Source organism: Podarcis filfolensis (assembly GCF_964270895.1).
Source record: "Podarcis filfolensis genome assembly, chromosome: 2".
Lineage (NCBI taxonomy): Eukaryota > Metazoa > Chordata > Lepidosauria > Squamata > Lacertidae > Podarcis > Podarcis filfolensis.
In genome coordinates this window covers 45,813,370-45,832,348 of record NC_139605.1, presented here as the reverse complement: position 1 = coordinate 45,832,348, position 18,979 = coordinate 45,813,370, and the positions used below count along the sequence as shown (strand labels likewise).

Sequence of the window (18,979 nt, the reverse complement as noted above, 5' to 3'; positions counted from 1 at the left end):
TGGGCAGAAAACGCTTTAATGTTTGGGAAAATCCGACCATATGGCAACTCATGTTGGATGTGTGAATTTTGGTGAATATCCTTAAAAATAGCTCAAAACTTCATTGGTTGTGGGTTTTTTTTTGTTTTTTGAGATTTTGCAAGCACACACACACACACACCTTTGACCAAAGAAAGCTCAACAACTTTTGTGTCCAGATTTCACTTTTTCACCAGCCAGCCTCCTTATTCAAAACAGTCAGATCCAAAAGCCTGCTGGAATAAAAAAGTATTCATCTGCAGTGGAAGGACAACAAGGAGTGAGCCAATCTAACGTCTCTAGGGAGGGAGTTCCAAAGTCTGAGAGCAGCCACCAAGAAGATCCTCTCCCACATCCCCATCAAGTGTGCCTTTGAGGATGGTGGAACCAAGGTGGTGGCCTCTTATTTTCCTGGCACCACTGTTAGTATTGTGTGAAGTAGTAATGGATATATTAAGCTACCAAGTTGAGGCACTGATCCTGAAGACAGGATGTAATTTATTTGAATAGAACTTTCAAGTTTGAAGGATCTTTGAGTATCAAAAGAGAGCCTTTACCTTTTCCCCATGAAATCCCGGAGCTAATACCTGTCTTTGTGCTTTGTCCATATTTGTTGAAACTACTCCATTCATATCTCCCATCAAAATTAAGTTGTAATCCATATGGTCCATCAGTATTTCATGCAACTTCTTAAAAAATTCAGCTTTCCCTTCATTTGGTGCATAGATTCCCACTAAAAGGGACTTTTCTCCTTGGGATTGAATTTCAACTGCCAAATATCTTCCTTGGTCATCTTTAAAGATTTGTTTCGGTTGCAGCTTTTCCTTTGCATAGATCACCACTCCTCTCTTTTTTACTCTGTCTGAAGATATAAATTCTTGTCCCAATCTTTTATTTATTAATAATTTTCTATGTGCTCTTGTCACATGGGTCTCTTGTAAACAAATCAAGTCCAATTGGTCTTTCTTTAAAGCATGGAATATGTTTTTTCTCTTTCTGGGAATGTTCAAACCGTTACAATTCCAGGTTAGAAGTTGCAGAGCCATGATGGGATTATTTACCCCTTCCTCCTACAGCTCCCAGTTTTTGTTCCTCGTTTGTCAGTGGTTCCGTGTCCGTATCCAGTGACGGATGCCCTTGTCCTGGAAATGTCTCTTTCTGTAGGTCTTCTTCGTGTTCTCCCAAGAACTTGTCTTTATCACTCACTGTCTTTATTCTTCTTTTCTTCCCCTTGTATTTAAAAGACAAGCCTTGGGGAAACTCCCACCTGAATGGTATGTAGTTCTTTTTCAGCAGTATCACCAAGTCCTTGTAGAATCCTCTTGCGTCCAAAATACTTTTAGGGATGTCTTTAAAAATCTCAATATGAAAATCTTCAATTCGAAGGGTTGTTTGGTAATGCAGGTTCAATATTTTATCTCGCTCCTCCTTTGATCTTAGAGTTATTAAACAGTCTCTGGGTCTGTTCTTCCTCTGCCTTGCTCCCAGTCTAAATGCACTTTCTATCTTAAATTCTTCTTTATCTAACTCCTGCTTCCAAAAGTCAGAAAATTCTTTTGTCAAGTAGTCCACCAGGTTATCTCCTTCCTTTTCCGGCACAAGTCTGATCCTTAGGTTCCTCTCCTTACGTTGCATATCCTGCATAGAGAGTGCCAGCTCATACAGGTAATAACAAAAGATGGAAGACTACCAAAGACTTTTTTCGAAATGACTGACAATATGGACTTGATTGACATTTGGAGAACAAAACACCCATTAGAAAGAGAGGGAACCTTCTTTTCTGAAGCCAAAATGACATGGACAAGGATTGACCAAATCTGGGTGACTAGTAGTATGGCGCCGAATATAAAGAAAGTGGAAATCTGCCCAAAAACCTTCTCCGACCATAACGCAGTAAAGATGGTGATGAAGCAAACAACAACTGGTTCCTTCAGATGGAGAATGAATGACAACTTATTCAGAGATGAGGAGATTTGCAAGAAGGCCCAAAAAACTTTGAAAGACTACTTTGAAATTAACTTGAGGACTAAAGTAGAAAAAAGAATAGTATGGGACGCAAGTAAAGCCGTGATGAGAGGGTTTTTGATACAACAAAATACATTAAAGAAGAGAAAGCAAAATGAGAGGAAGGAAAAAATCTTGGAAAAGATAAAAGAAGGGGAAAAGAAGTTAAGATTGAAGCCGAAATCGCAAGAGATTTTAAGAGAGATTAAATTTCATCAAACACAATATATGGAGCTGACGAATCAAGAATTAGAGTGGAAAATTAGGCAAATGAGACAAAAGACCTTTGAATCTGCTGATAAATGTGGCAAGCTATTGGCCTGGCAAATAAAGAAGAGACAAAAACTCAACACGGTAACAAACATAGAAGTGGAAGGAAAGAACATAAGTAACCCAGCGGAAATCAGGAATTGCTTTCAGAACTACTTTAGACAACTTTACACACAAGGGCCGCAGAAAGAAATGGATATACAACAATTCCTCGAGAAAAATGGGCTGAAAAAGGTTTCACAGGAAAGTAAGTCAATTTTGAACCAGGAGATATCAGCACAAGAAATAGAAGATGCCATTCAAGGCATGGCGTTGGGCAAATCCCCCGGGCCGGATGGACTGACTTCCAAATACTACAAAGTTTTGAAGGAAGGATTGATACAACCTTTGAAGGAAGTCTGCAACGAGATTATGGAGGGGAGAAGGGCACCCGATACGTGGAGAGAGGCCTACATCACACTTATACCAAAGACAGAGACTGAAAAGACCCAACTTAAAAACTACCGACCCATCTCGTTACTAAATGTGGATTACAAAATTTTTGCTGACATTTTAGCAAAAAGATTGAAAAGAGTTTTGATGGAGGAGATTCATGGGGACCAAGCGGGCTTTCTCCCGAAAAGGCATTTGTCGGATAATGTAAGGAATATAATTGACATTTTGGAAAAGTTGGAAGTGAATATAAACACTAAGGCTGTTTTGATATTTGTGGATGCCGAGAAAGCCTTTGACAACATTTCTTGGAGTTTTATGCTGAAGAACCTCCGGGGGATGGGGGTAGGCCAAGGGTTCGAGAATGGTATAGGTGCAATATATTCTGAACAGAAAGCAAAATTAATTGTAAATAACGTGGTTACAGAAGAGTTCAAGATTGAAAAAGGGACACGTCAGGGGTGCCCTATCTCCCCACTACTTTTTATATCGGTCTTGGAGGTTTTGCTTAATATGATTAGGAGGGACCAGTTGGTTAAAGGGATTCAGGTCGGAGCTAAACAATACAAATTGAGAGCATTTGCAGATGACTTAGTACTTACATTGCAAGAGCCAGAAGCTAGTACGAAAAGAGTTTTGGAAATAATCCAAGAGTTTGGTCAATTGGCAGGATTTAAATTGAATAAGATAAAGACAAAGGTATTAGAGAAAAATTTAACACAGATTGAAAAAGAAAGGTTTCAGAATGAGACAGGGTTGACCGTGGTTAAAAAAGTGAAATATTTGGGTATAAACATGACAGCTAAGAATGTGAACCTATTTAAAGACAATTATGAAAAAACTTGGACAGAAGTGAAAAAAGATTTAGAGATTTGGTCAAACTTAAAGCTTTCCTTGTTAGGCCGAATTGCAGTTATAAAAATGAATGTATTGCCAAGAATGTTGTTTTTGTTCCAAGCATTGCAAATAATGGAAAAAATGGACTGTTTCAAGAAGTGGCAAAAAGATATATCTAAATTTGTCTGGCAGGGCAAGAGGCCCAGAATTAAATTTAAGATATTAACGGATTCAAAGGAAAGAGGGGGGTTTGCCCTGCCAGACTTTAAACTCTACTATGAAGCGGCAGCTTTCTGCTGGCTGAAAGAATGGCTGCTTCTTGAAAACACAGACATTTTGGATTTGGAAGGTTTTAATAACATTTTTGGGTGGCATGCATATTTGTGGTATGACAAGGTTAAAGCACACAAAAGTTTCAAAAACCATATTGTCAGAAAAGCACTATTAAATGTTTGGATCAGATATAAAGATTTGCTGGAAAATAAAACTCCAAGGTGGCTGTCGCCAATGGAAGCTAAGGCAGTTAAAAAGTTAAACATGGAGTCGAAGTGGCCAAGATACTGGGAAATTTTGGAAAAGGAAGGGGACAAATTGAGATTGCAGAGTTTTGAGAAATTAAAAGGGAAGGTGAGAGATTGGCTGCACTATCATCAAATAAATGAAGCGTTTAAATTGGACAGTAAAATTGGCTTCCAGGTGGAAAAATCAAAATTGGAGACAGAATTGTTAGAACCCAGTACTAAGAATTTGTCAAAAATGTACAATTTGCTGCTGAAATGGAACACACAAGACGAAACGGTTAAATCAGCTATGATTAAATGGGCTCAGGACATTGGTCATAACATTTTGTTTGCTGATTGGGAAAAGTTGTGGACCACCGGGATGAAATTTACGGCATGTAATGCTCTAAGAGAAAACATTATGAAAATGATATATAGGTGGTACATAACCCCAGTCAAGCTTGCAAAGATTTACCACTTGCCTGATAATAAATGTTGGAAATGTAAAGAAAAGGAGGGTACATTCTTTCACCTTTGGTGGACGTGCCCGAAGATTAAGGCATTCTGGGAAATGATCTATAATGAACTTAAAAAGGTATTTAAATATACTTTCCCTAAGAAACCAGAGGCCTTTCTCTTGGGTATTGTCGGACAGGGGGTGTTAAAGATGGATATAACTTTCTTTTTGTACGCTACAACAGCAGCTAGAATACTTACTGCGAAGTACTGGAAGACACAAGAACTACCCACACTGGAAGAATGGCAGATGAAGGTGATAGACTACATGGGCCTGGCAGAAATGACGAGCAGAATCCGAAACCAGGGAAGAGAAGCAGCGCAAGAAGAATGGAAAAAGTTCAAGGACTATTTAAAGAAATATTATAAAATTAACGAAAGTTAGAATGATGTTGGACTGGAAAGTAAATGGTTACTATTAGCAAGGGTTAAGACAAGGAGAATAAGGAAGATTAGATTAAATTCAAATTAAAATAAGGGAAGATTTGCTGAGTAATTGATAAGAATTTGGAATACAGAAAAGGGAGGCATGAGGAAGTCGGGGAAGAAAGGTATAAGAAATTAAGATATGAAATGGTACATGTTTTTTGTTTTGTTTTTGTTTTTGTCTGTTTATGTATTTGTTATATGTTTGTTGTTGTTATAAAAACCTTTAATAAAAAATTATTTTTTTTTAAAAAAAAGAAATCCCGGAGCTAATAAATTATGCTTTCATGGAAACGTTATAGATTAAGCATGCTAAATTAGTTGACCTCTGTCTCAGATGGTTCAAAGTTCAAAGTAGGAGGATTATCCTACACTCTGGCCAGAGGGAATATTAACTTGCCTGTTCATTTGCATTAGAAGCAAAGTCAACCAAATCATTCAGGCTTATGGTTATGTGCATATGCTCATGGGGTGAGGAGATAGCTCTATTTATCTGCTTTTTCTAGTTGTCTTTTTTTCAGACTAACTGGATTTTTAACCTGAGAAATCAAGCCAAAGAACATTTATGCAGCAAAGTGTAAGCTATGAACAAAGAGAGCATTATTGGAATCATATCAAAGACCCAAATTTTTTAAAAAATAAAAATGAACAAGCAATTTATGAAAGCATGACTTTGGAAGCAGATATGGCAATAGCTTAAGAAGGAAAAATAAATTTAAAAACAAACCATTTCTCTATATAAGATATCTTATAGATAATTTTGTATACGTGAGCAGAGGTGCTCTCAGGACAGAGAAATTACTTGCCTGCCTTAGTAATGCAAGTTATGTGATTCAGAAATATGAGACACTGTTCACAATGCTGTCCTTACAGTTTAAGGTATGGGTAGGCAAACTAAGGCCCAGGGGCCAGATCTGGCCTAATCGCCTTCTAAATCCGGCCCACGGACGGTCCAGGAACCAGCGTGTTTTTACATGAGTAGAACGTGTGCTTTTATTTAAAATGCATCTCTGGGTTATTTGTGGGGCATAGGAATTCATTCTCCCCCCACAAAAAATATAGTCGGGCCCCCCACAAGGTCTGAGGGACAGTGAACCAGCCCCCTGCTGAAAAAGTTTGCTGACTTCTGGTTTAAGGCAATGAACTTGTATACCTCTGTTATGCAAGCCTTAGAGGACACACAAGGCAAGAAGGTAGACAAGAACTTTATTGTCACTAATAAAGAAAAATAGATAGTAAAGGGAAACTCTTGACTCCACCCAGAAACAGCCACCTAATGTCCATTATTACACTTTCTACACAATATAGTTTCCTTCACAATTCAATCTATTATTATTTGAAATCAAATAATTATTCCATATTCACAGTGGGTTCAATGGAATGATGGTATTGTTATTAGTCTTTCAATATTGTTTTATTCTTGTGTTTTGACCATCTTTGTCATATCAACCACAGTATGTATGTCTCTCTGTTTGTGTGTGGATATATATGCACTAATGCAATACTGAGGAACAAGTTTGTGTTACCGTCATTCCAATTCATGTTAGAAACATTGTAATTATTCTGGGTGTAATTATTTTTGACTAAGTGATACACAAAGTTGATCCACTGAAATCAGATACAGTATATAAATATAGGTACAGTATATTTAGAAAAATTCCAGGACTATGACAGGTTCATAATCAAATAAATTGTCAGAACCTGATAATTTTAGTTTCTTGGTTCTGCATATAAATATTTAGTTTCAAATGCCTGAAAGTGCGTGTCTCTCTGTGTGTATGTATACAGTATGTAGGTGAAATCCACTTTACCTGATTCTGTTTCAGAACCTCCATTTGATTGCATGGAGGCTGACATGAGACATAATACAGATAAAAACTATGAGTTGGCAAGGATACTAACAGCCTCAGTTCACTAATGCAACTGTCTTACTGCCCTTGGAGTTTTTTGTCTAGATAGAAAAGTAGATCTGTATTAGTAGTCCATATATTTCTGGAGAGGCTACTCAGAACTGATCTAGACACTAATGTGATCTAGACATCTGTTCCAAAAAGGATGCAGGCCACTTCAAGCAGGGCCGGATCTGGGATAGCCCCTAGCAGGTGTGCCAACTCTAAGGTGGAGAGGTGTCTTCGGCCCCCTTAATATTTGTTGGAAGCAGGCAGGGCCTCCTCAATGTGGAGGGAACAGAGGAGGCCAAGTGTGGAGCTCAGTGCAGCACAGTTTCAGTGGCTGGCTGCTCCAGAGGGCTCAGCCTTCAGAAAATGTGATGTCACACATGTGAGCTGCGTGCAGGGCCCCCTCAATTTTGGAGGCAACTTGACCCTTTGTGTTAACTCCCAGGAGCAATGGAATTAGCTTTGGTAAGGGTCTGAGCTTAACTGAGCAATTAACGTGGTAACTAGGCAGCTTCCATTATCATCATGTTCTCTGCTACTTGTTAGAGCTTACGAAGGAGGGAGGGCAAGAAGATGATAAGAAACTGGAGAATTTGATTCTTTGATTGAAGTCTGAATTCCTGGGTTTGGGGAACAGCCAAGTGATGAATCCTCTAACTCTGGTCTCCTGCGTAGTGCTCTTCCTTAGACTGCATCTGAGGCCAGCTTGAAGTTGTGGGATTCTTGAGGCAAGGACCCAGTAATCCACCTCCAAATTTGACTGAGTCATCTGGTGTCCGCTAGATTATACCTTATAGAATACATGTTCCATAGCACAGGTCTTTCTCTAATTCCAATACCAAATACACACTGTGGTGGTAGAAGGGCTGCAGTTTTATATTTTCACAATATGTACTAGCAAATGAGAAATTTCCTGTAATTTAGATGCTGTTTCTGACACTGAGATTTATAAGTTTCCTACAAAAAAATTCCTCCTGAACTTCAAACCTTCCTGCAAAAGTTCATATTACCACAAATTATCTGTAATTTGTGTGAAATCAGAATTCATCTGGCCACTTCATTTGCAAACACTGCACAGCCAAATCAAGCAAAGATGTTAAAACCATCCATATATATATATATATATATATATATATATATATATATATGGTTCCAACATCAGCAAGTATTTTTACTCTTCCATTATTTTCACTATGATAGCTGATCTGTGAGTCCCTTTTGGATATTCCTGCAGAAAAAAGTTCAAAGGGCATGTAGGACCAAACATTTTCTATAATTGCCTATGTGCTTGCAACCTACACTTGAGATAGAGGCTGAAAAAATACCATATTGCCCCCAAAGAGCAATAGTGGACAGGCGGAGTCCCCCCAACCCCAGGTGACCCCCGAGCGGAATAATGACTCAAGACAACGTGCTATGGGATTAAAATTGGCCACAACTTTATTCAGATGTAGGGAGACCTTGGCTCAGGCATTGGGCGTTTATCCTTCCCAGTCCCCAGCTTGGGAGACATCAGGGTTGGCTCCCAGTACATTTCTGAACACAATTTAAAGTGTTGGTGCTGAGCCTGAAAGCCCTAAACGGCCTCAGCCCAGTATACCTGAAGGAGCGTCTCTACCCCCATCATTCAGCCTGGACACTGAGGTCCAGCTCTGAGGGCCTTCTGGTGGTTCCCTCACCTCGAGAAGTTAGGTTACAGGGAACCAGGCAGAGGGCCTTCATGGTAGCAGCGCCCACCCTGTGAAATGCCCTCCCACCAGATGTCAAGGAAATAAACAACTATCTGACTTTTAGAAGACATCTGAAGGCAGCCTGGTTTAGGGAAGTTTTTAATGTTTGATGTTTTATCATGTTTTTAATATTCTGCTGGGAGCTGCCCAGAGTGGCTGGGGAAACCCAGCCAGATTGGCGGGGTATAAATGATGACGACGACGATGATGATGAACTGACACCTGGCCTCACCTCAGTATGTATGCTTAGACAGACACCATTCCTTGGATCTACTAACCCTATTCCTGAAATCCTACATTATGGGAAGCATGCTTATTCTACTTGCCTGTGCTATGAATATCATTCTGCCTCCGCCCTCAACCCTGAGGTAATACCCAATTGTTTCCAGAAGCTGCACTGTGGACAACAGAAGAAACTGGTTTTCTTTCTTTCTTTTAGCTTGCGGAACAAGCTTTTACCTGTGAGAGTTTAAAAATACATGACCAGTGAAAGTGTTCAGCCTGTCTGTCATTTGCTTTGTTTGCTGACAGCACTGGATTCTTAAATGGTTTGCCAGCTGCATCTGTCTTGTAAATTGGGCTGGTAATTGAGTATGCCTAAAGCTACTGGCCACAAACCACTCATTTTGGAGTCATCCCATTGACCTTCTGTACTGAACCTGAGCACTGAGGGTCTCTCGACAAGCAAAGTTCAGCTTCTTTGTCTTGGAGGCCTTAAGGCCCTGAGGAGTCTGTTCTTCACTGAATATGGTCAATACTTGACTAATGATAATTCAATAAAAGACATGGCCTTTTAATGCAATATTACTCACATGAATATTGATCAAAACCAGTAACATTTGTTAAGTGCTTGCTAGATAGTTATTCCTCTTGTATGCTACATTGTTGCTTCTGCCATCAGCAATATAGAAGATTAATCAAAATTGGTCTTATGTAGAAACACCACAATCAAACATGTATTTTGTGAGTGACACAACAAAAAGAAAATAATCCATATGACTGCTAGGAAAGATAAAATACCAAATTCTGGAATTTAAGTTTCCAATGCATATTTGAGTTTTGGTACCTTCTGGCATTGGTTTTAGTGGTATGAAAGCTGTTCCTCATCATTCTGTCATCTTGGAGAGTCGAAGTCACACCACAGCTCATTTCCATGATTGTGTTGCTCCTGCTCTGGTGTGGTAGGAGCCGCAGAGAAAGCTCCTTCTATACAACCTTGGCTCTCCAATTATACCGAGTAGTATTCGAAGCAATGGCGCTGCACGGGTTCTTGTGCCCTCAAAAGCTGGAAGGGGCTCTTGGGAAGCAGGCTCCTTTTCGAGAAGTAAAATCTGGTTAACTGATCTTAACTAACACTTGCTGGGATGTGTTGTGAAACCACTTTGAAGAAAAATGCATTGCAGAACTGAAAATGCAAGTGGTCCCTGTATAAAAAATGTTGCAGTAAGGTGTGGCAGACATCCATGCCCTTTTACAGAATACTCCATTCCACCCCCCCACCCCTTCCTTGCTTTCCATTTCTCTCCCTTCCAATAATCAGCCAGCATTCTGTGGCCACGGAGTATGCTCAGTCCCCATAGGGCTATTCTGGGCATATTTTTTTAAAATCCCCTTAACGTTTTGGTACTTCTGAAAACCTTGGTATTCCCCTAAGCCTGCTGATACATCTACCTTGTCTGTGGAAGGTGTCATTTGGCTATATAAGGATCAATTATGAAGACAATGAGCTCACTTTATAGGATGGAAGACAAGGTAGGTGAAGCTATTCATAGGTTTATATGTTGTTAGTAGTAAATATTCGGAGAGGATCTGTATCCCTCAGCTGAAGCAGCTGTCCAAGAGAAGCTTGAAGGCTGCAATCCCATGTACACTTACCTGGCAGTAACTCCCATTGGACTCGGGCTTACTTCTAAGTAGACAGAAGTGTAAGAAGCAGTACAGTTGTACCTTGGTTTTCAAACAGCTTAGTTCTCGAACATTTTGGCTCCTGAATGCTGCAAACCCAGAAGTAACTGTTCTGGTTTGCGAACTATTTTTGGAAGCCGAACGTCCAACGGGGCTTCTGCGGCTTCCGATTGGCGGCAGGAGCTTCCTGCAGCCAATCAGAAGCTGTGCCTTGGTTTCTGAATGTTTTGGAAATCGGACAGACTTCCAGAACGGATTCCATTTGACTTCCAAGGTACGACTGTGCTGTAATTGTAAGCTTCTGCACAATGGAATATTCACAGATATACCCAGGTATGTCCCTTTGTACAAAATCAGGAGACCAGGTTGCAGAACTCATCCTAGCATACAAAAATCTGTTTTCCCAAAGCGTATTTTATATAGTTGTATATTTGCTATTTTTCAGGTTCAACAAAAGATTTAATTGAAACTTGCTGTGCTGCTGGACAACAGTGGGCTATTGACAACAATGAATGCACAGAAATCCCTGTAAGTGGAGCTGATGGCGATATTTGCAGGTACGTAAACTAAAGTTAAGAAGCTGAAAAATCACAAACAGCCTGCATTTTATAATCTGACATATGATCCATGTTACACACATACAGGGATTATCCACACTTACCATTTGCCTTGCTCTTTCCACCCAGAGCTCCATGTTTTAACACTCCATGTCCAAGCGTGCCTTTTCTCTCTTTTTTGGCCCCAAGCTTTTCTCACAAAAACCTGTTCTTTAAAACTTAAATCAGACCAAACATCAATTCAGGTTTTCTGCAGACTGACGTTTGTTCTGATTGAGCTATAAAGAGCTAGTTTTCACCAGGAAAGCTCTGGAGGGGTGGGAGGAGGGATGCACCCAGTCACAGAGCTTTAAATTGTGGAACATGCCTGGAAAGTGCAGAAGAAAGATATGGATAAGCCCATCTGCGCACATGCTGCATAAACTTACTGAAGTGTGGCAAGACAGCCTGACGTATATATAAGGAACATTTCTCTCCCAAAATATAGAGCCTTAATGAACTTGAACCTTTTAATATGCACATTCCTCCAATTACAGGAGAACAATTATTTTGGCTTATTGCAGATCATACGATGATTTTTTTAATGCTATAGATGAATAAGATAAGGCCTTTAATTTTGCCTGATAAAAATCAAGCTCCCTGCTGAGAATCTGTGCTAAGTGCAAAAGTCTGTTTCTCATAAACAGCACACATAAAGTGCACTATGCAAAGGACTGTGTATATGGAACTGAGTTAATGGGATGCTTACTTTCCGTCACTGCCACCTGAATCTCGGCCTTTACAAAGTCTGTTTCCCCAGCGTAATCTCACAGAATTGGATATGACCCATTTGCTAAGAAGTGCACTATTATAGTTACATAAAGGAATCAAGACTCTTGGTCTAAAATAGCAGGAATACTGCAATTAAGAAAATGTGAGTCAGTTTCTCTCTCATTTGTGGGGGGAAATGTCTGGCACAAATGGAAACTAAATAAATAAAGATCAAATTTTAAGTAAATGAGCTCCTTACAAAGGGATTTAGAATTTAATTAATGGGTCTTTCTTCTCATTCCATATGTAAATATCAGACTGAACTCCTGCTCAAAGGATTATACTCATTTCACTGCAACTTTCTATAGCAAGTTTACAAATAACCAAAGTAGATCTGATATTGGTGGAGTACAGGAGCTTAGCGAGGAGAAAAAAGTGCACTTGGTGATAGAAGCATGATATTTGGTATGTATTTATACAAAGAGGAGCGTGTCAAACCACCTCATTTTATGCTTTTATAGCAACTGCACAATCCCGCCTCTTCTCATGGCCTGAGCTAATGGAAGGTGTGGACTGGATAGATGTATACTGAGCCAATAAATAAAGAATGAGAATAACTGAATCCATGTTTGCCATGGATGGAATGGTAATGCTTGTCTCTGGCAGGATAATATAACATAGGAGCCAACCTCTAGGGGCCAAGGTCCCTTTGGCTCCCCGAATAAAATATTTGAGGGGGCTGGTCCTTCCCAAGGTTGATGAGCATTGCCATTCAAATAGTGTGTGCGCACTGTGTCATGTGATCTATTACATTGGGGCATGGCTTACCTGCCCCCCAATATTTTATTCAAGTTGGCACCCTGCAATATATAATATTTCTATGTTGATCAAGACCTGGAATGTATGTTCCTGCATAGGGACCATAGGAAAGTGCCTTATATTAAATCAGACTTGTTGGTCCATCTAGAACAGAACTTTCCAGGATTTCAGAACAGGGACTTACTCACAAGTAAGCATCCAGTGGATTGCTGGGCATCTTGCAGAACCCCCCCCCCCCCCGAGATGGACAGTGCTAATAGTCATGTTGTTATGGATGCATTTTAAGGACATGGAGAAACTAATTTGAGACCCACCACTTGGCCCCTAGATCCTTCTGAATCACGGTTGCTAAAATCACGGTTAACTCTAGGCAGTTGGATCATGCAAGACCAAGATTGCATCAGTTGCGCTAGTTGCCAATGCATTCCCAAGCCAAATGTAAAGTGCTGGAGGGGCGGGGGGAATCTCCGGGTTTGGTGCTGCTGGGTGTGGTGAAGCAAACCACTAAAGTCGTCAGCACTGAACCAGCTGGCAAGCAGACGGTTTAAACCTGCTGGGTGCTGCTTTGCCAGCACAAAGCAGCCCCCTGCAGCCAGCAGGATTGAGTGGAGAAGTGCAATCCTGTGGGAAACATGCTGGCAAAGAAGCCTGCAGGATTGATCCCTGCAGGACAACCGTGCCATGAACCTAGAGCTCCACTAACATCATTCCACAACCTTCCTGATGCGGCAAACACAGTACTGCCCCTCCACACACACACACACACACACACACACACACACACACACACACACACTCCTTTGCCCCTGTTGACCTCTTGATTCAGCATTTTGAGTTGCAAAATAGTGCTGCCAATGTCTTTGGCGTGTCCAGTGGTGTCAGTTCTTACTGAATAATGGCATTTGCAAGTAGAAACCTGCCTTTTGAGAGCAACATGTGTTTTATTTGTTGTAGAATTGCTCAGAAGCAGTGTTGTGTCTCGTATTTAAAGGAAAACAGCTGCATTGCTGGCATGATTGCTGCCAGAGAAGGTGAATTGTGTGGCCCGGATGAAAGTGAGACCTGCGGAGGATCGTTTTATAAGGCAAGGCACAATGCTGAAACCTTTGTGGTACCATTACTAATTCAAATCAGGTTAAGATTTGGCACTTTTAAGGGTTTGGCATTTGTTCTCTCTCTCTCTCTCTCTCTCTCTCTCTCTCTCTCTCTCTCTCTCTCTCCTTAATTGCAAAGCATCATGGACCAAGAATGAAAATTTCACTTAGCTAAGCATTTTGACTGCTCATATTTATTTCTCTGCTTCACCCAGATGCACAATCTTGAATTTCAGGGCCTTCATTTTAATTTGCTTTTCCATATATCTAATAGATAAGAATTTCATTAGTGCATAGCTTAAGAAGTCTATCTCCAGTATTATACTTAACAGCATGTTACTTGCTTTTTAAAAATCATATTATAGATAGGGAAGTAGATTACATCAGCCCCCTCCCCCTCCTTCCTTAACCACTTATTGGATTGAAGCTGAACTGAGCAGTTGAACAGAACACTTGACTTAGAAGAAGAAATGTTTGACTCCAGAAACTTTAGCTCATAAATAAAGATCGATGCAGATGCTAAATTGGGGGGGGGGTGTTGGGATACTGCCAGGGAGATAATGTGCATCTTAGCCCCCAAGCTCCTTGCCGGACGATCCATCGACCTCCCGTAGTCACGCAGTATCAGCAATTTAGCGACACTAAGCCTCTGGCTTAGTGCACACTCTTAACAGCAGAATTCACACAGCAAAAGTTGCACAAGCAGGACAGCATATTTACAGTTTATTTGGCGTTGGTCAGAACAAAGAAAACATGACCGTCTGCTCCGACTGCTCAGGCAAAACAGACAGAAAACGAAAGGAACAGATAGCATAAACATCCTGTGAACAGGAAATACGCAGGCTGTGACACAAACATCCTGCTGCCTTTTAAGGTGGAACGGAAATATCCTAACAGGGGGAGGGGGATTTGCCCTGGCAAAAAAAATAATTGCACAGCTTCATTCACCTCATTGATTCCCATACAATGGAGCCTTGCCAGTTTCTGCCTGCTTAGGATCTGACTCCTTATTTATTATGTCCTTTCTTCCAGATTGTAGCCAAACTGAAGGTTTCAGAATTCATTAAACATTGATCACCATTTACAAAGTTGTTTGATACTCCCGAGTGTAATTTTCCATTGCCTCAGCAGGAAATGCATTAATCCTGCCAAGTCTTGTAATATCAAAGTGTCTTACGAATAACTTCTGTTAGTATGAAAAATGTAAGGTCATTCTTGGTGCAACACAGGGGTTAATTGGTTGGTGAGGCTTATTATTCCTACTGAATAATCTAATTTTCAGGACATTATTACAGTATTTGATTATTTCTGAAAATGAGTAAAAATGCTATGCTGAGATTTGTGTTATGGATCATTTATCTGCAAATGATGTTGCTATGATATAAACTGTACAGCCCAGTTGCCATAAAATTCCTAGTGAGTGAACAGGCAGAACTGCTTGTCAAGGACGCCTCAAAATTTCGGGAATTACTTTTTTGTGCAGTGAAGTCTTGTTCCATGCGCATTATTTCAGAGAATGGGGCTGTGATTTCATGCATGCTTACCTGGGAGCAAGTCCCATAAAAAGGTTTGATGGGACTTGCTTATGAGAAGAGATGCACCCAATTGCATTGTAAGCAGCATTGTAAGTCAGGGTGGTGTTACTGGTGCAACTACACCTGGTCACCTATTAAATAATGTTGAATGGTGAGCTGTTTGAAATAGGAAATGCATGCTGTGTTTGCTAGCATTCAGCCTCCTGCTGTTGGCAGTGGTGGCTAGTGCCCATTGGGACTGGGGGTGGAGGAGGTGGAGCCAGAGCCAATGGCAGGTAAAGCCAATGACATCGCTTGTCCCCATCCCCCTGCTTGCTTTGTTCAACAAGTGTGGCATTGAGATGATAGCTCAATCAGTAGAGCATGAGATTCTTAATTCCAGGGTTGTAGGTTCTAGCCACACATTGAGCAAAAGATTCCTGTACTGCAGTAGTAGTAATAATAATAATAATAATAATAATAATAATAATAATAATAATAATTTAATATTTATACCCTGCCCACCTGGCTGGGTTTCCTCAGCCACTCTGGGCGGCTCCCAACAGAATATTAAAAACAAGATAAAACATCAAACATTAAAAACTTCCCTAAGCAGGGCTGCCTTGAGATGTCTTCTAAAAGTCAGATAGTTTTTAATTTTCTTGACATCTGATGGGAGGGCGTTCCACAGGGTGGGCGCCACTACCGAGAAGGCCCTCTGCCTGGTTCCCTGTAACCTCACTTCTCGCATGGAGGGAACCGCCAGAAGGCCCTCGGTGCTGGACCTCAGTGTCTGGACTGAACGATGGGGGTGGAGACGCTCCTTCAGGTAGATGGTCCTTGTGGTCCCTTCCAACTCTACAACTCTGTCAGACTAAGGAGAAGGAGGAAGTTGAGGGCCAGGGCCAGCACTGGGGCTGGTTGTCACTAAGAAGGCAGGCACCTGGGGGCCAGCTGGGGGCAGGCTGATGTTGGCAGTCCAGGGCTTAATTTGCCCTAATGGGCCAGCCTTCACTGGCTGATGGTTCAAGGAAGATGACTTCAAAAGAACATTTAATAATAAGACTTCAAAGAGTATTTTTGAGGCATAGAGAAAATGGGATTGGGTTTCCCAACTACAAATGTGCACTGTGGGGTATTGGCAAGAATGAGCAAACAAGATGAATGGGAAAGGGAAGCATATTATCATATCTGTATTACTGGATTGGGTTGTGGTGAATGTCACTAAGACTGGTGTAACACTTACTCCTGAGGGCATTCTGTTTTTTTCTGAGACAACCCAATCAGCCTTACAGCCTTAATTGTGCTTGATAAGCTTCGTACAATGCTGTAATTCTGCTTCTCATTCCTTTGATTAAGGGTAGTGTACCTATAAAAAAAGAAATAAAATAACAGATTCCTTTTATTGAGCCAATTAATGTTGGTTTAAAAGCATGCATGCTCTTAAACATCATTTAGTATTCTGTGGCAGGCTACAGAGATATGAATATGAAAGCATCCAACACACTGAAAAGATAAAACCTCAAGCCCAGATGGAGGGAAGTACAATAAAGATGACATCTGTAAGAGAAGAAGGAAGTTAGAAGAAAAGAATAAAAGCAGGCGCGGAAAACATAAAAATGCTGCAGGACACTCTGCGCATTAAAGATTCCAAGTTGAGTCCATAATGACTCTCTAGTCTACGGAAGACTCTAGGAGGAATATAAAATGTATTTATGTACATTTGAATTTGTTTACTACATTTTGACTACTAGGGTCCTCAAAGTAGCAGCTTATAAGAAAAATAAAACATCAGCAATGCAAAACATTATAAAATCAGTTCATAAGAACAACACAGATGCAAGATGTTAACAATATTCCATCTTCTTAAACACAAATGAACCAATCCTGTCTTCTTAAGAATTCAAAGTAAGTAGCCCTACTTCTTAGACACCCCAGTGGAATAAAGCCATCCTGACAGATCTCACAAAAACCGCAGTGGGAAGGGTCTGGTCAGTATCTCTAGGGAGCAAACTCACAGTGCAGGTCCTGCTATGTTTCAGGTAGAGGCTAATTTTATCTCATAAGTTTGATAAAACATCACCTTTGCTCCACGGAGACATATATATTAGAGGTGTGCATCAGATTCAGATAAATTCTAAATCCCAAGCTGAAGAAGACTGCTTTTGAAAGGTTTAGAGCTTGCCAAAGGTGAACTGAGAGATCTTCAAGGCAGTATGTGTTGAAGCACCTCTGAAGTGCTTCATGGCTCCAAGGCAATCCAGATTTTTAAAAAATGCTTCAGACAGGCATCTATTAAAAGCAAAAATACTGTCTCTAAACACCACAGTGGGGAGAAAGCAATGCAAAAGTTTCATTGTGCTTGACAAGTCAGGCTTGTAATCAGAGGGGGTTACTTTACCTGGAAAATGAATTATTTTTAGTTTGCACCTGATTTATTTATTCCCAGGCAAATTCTTATAGGGTTGCAGCTTTAAAGTTAAAAATCAATACCTTGAAAGCAGCCTGTAATCAAAACAGCAACCAGTGAAATTTTCAGAAAATGGGTATGAACTCTGCAGGGCAGTTGTGAAGATGCCTAGCCTTTGGTGCTATTTCCTCTTTGAACTCAGGAGCACTATCCCCTTCACCACTTCCCTCATATGCAATGGGGGCAATTTTGCTGCAGACATTATGAGGCCCAGAGAGAAATGGGCCTGAGATTAAAATAATACATTTCTTGTGACTGGCTGCTTATACTGTCAATCAGCCAGCCTGCCAATGAAGGAATAGGGGGAGGTATTTTGGCATCAGCTCAAAATACACATGAGCACTTTGTTGCAGCATTAAATTAACATAAAAACACATTAAAATGTCTCTTTCAGTTGTCTTCTCTGTATTGCACCTAGGAAAGAAAGAGCTGTGGGGTGGAAAACCCAGCTCTTTTTAGTTGTTTTTGTTTGTTGGAAAATTATGTGCAGTTTTATTGTTTGTTGTGGCTTGATTTAACAGTTTGAAAATGGAATCATAAATTGGATGCCGTGGGGTAATTATAATTACCTGCTGCGATAAATTAAGTTTCTCAGTAAGAAAGAACAGGTCTATTATACTTGAATTTTCAGCTTTGAAACTTCTTGTTGTGGGTGATTGCAACATTTACTAGCAGGTACGGATCGACTGTTGTGTTCGTTAATGTGAATTTTGTCACAAATCATAAAGAAACATATTGGGGGGGGGAGGAGATCTGATATATGATCCTGAAACCTTTGTGTTGAAAACAGGGATTTGCAGAATGTTGAAGTCCACCATAAAGATGCCATTTTAGCTGCTGAAGCCCAAGCACAATAGGTCTTGTGCAGCTATATTGAAAAGCTGGTTCACACGTGAGCCTGATGTATTAAATATCACATGAATTTGTTACAGTTAGTCACTGGGTGACTCAGGGCAGCCCTGGACAGATTCCAGTGCCCCTGATTCTGGTGCAGGTGAAACAAATGCACCCCTGCCTCCCTAATTTTCTTAGATTCGGGCTGATGGCTAGGGCAGCTCAGAAGCATAGCTGTCAACCTTCCCTTTTTTTGCGGGAAATTCCCTTATTCCAGCGCCGTTTCCTGCTGCTTCCCGCTGCTATCCCGGATTGTTAGATATCCTGTAGACTGTCCCTGGGATAGATGAGGCTGCTGATCCCTTATTTTCAAATCTGAAAGTTGACAGCTATGCTCAGAAGGGC

The 18,979-nt window shown here is 40.6% G+C and overlaps 1 protein-coding gene across 1 annotated transcript in view; it reads left to right on the top strand.

The window, feature by feature from the left end:
- The window catches only part of FBLN2 (fibulin 2), a 104,344-nt gene that overhangs the window by 42,435 nt on the left and 42,930 nt on the right, over nt 1-18,979 (top strand). Inside the window, 2 exon segments of the mRNA XM_083602905.1 lie at nt 10,982-11,093; nt 13,617-13,746. Coding sequence (XP_083459031.1) covers nt 10,982-11,093; nt 13,617-13,746 — 242 coding nt within the window.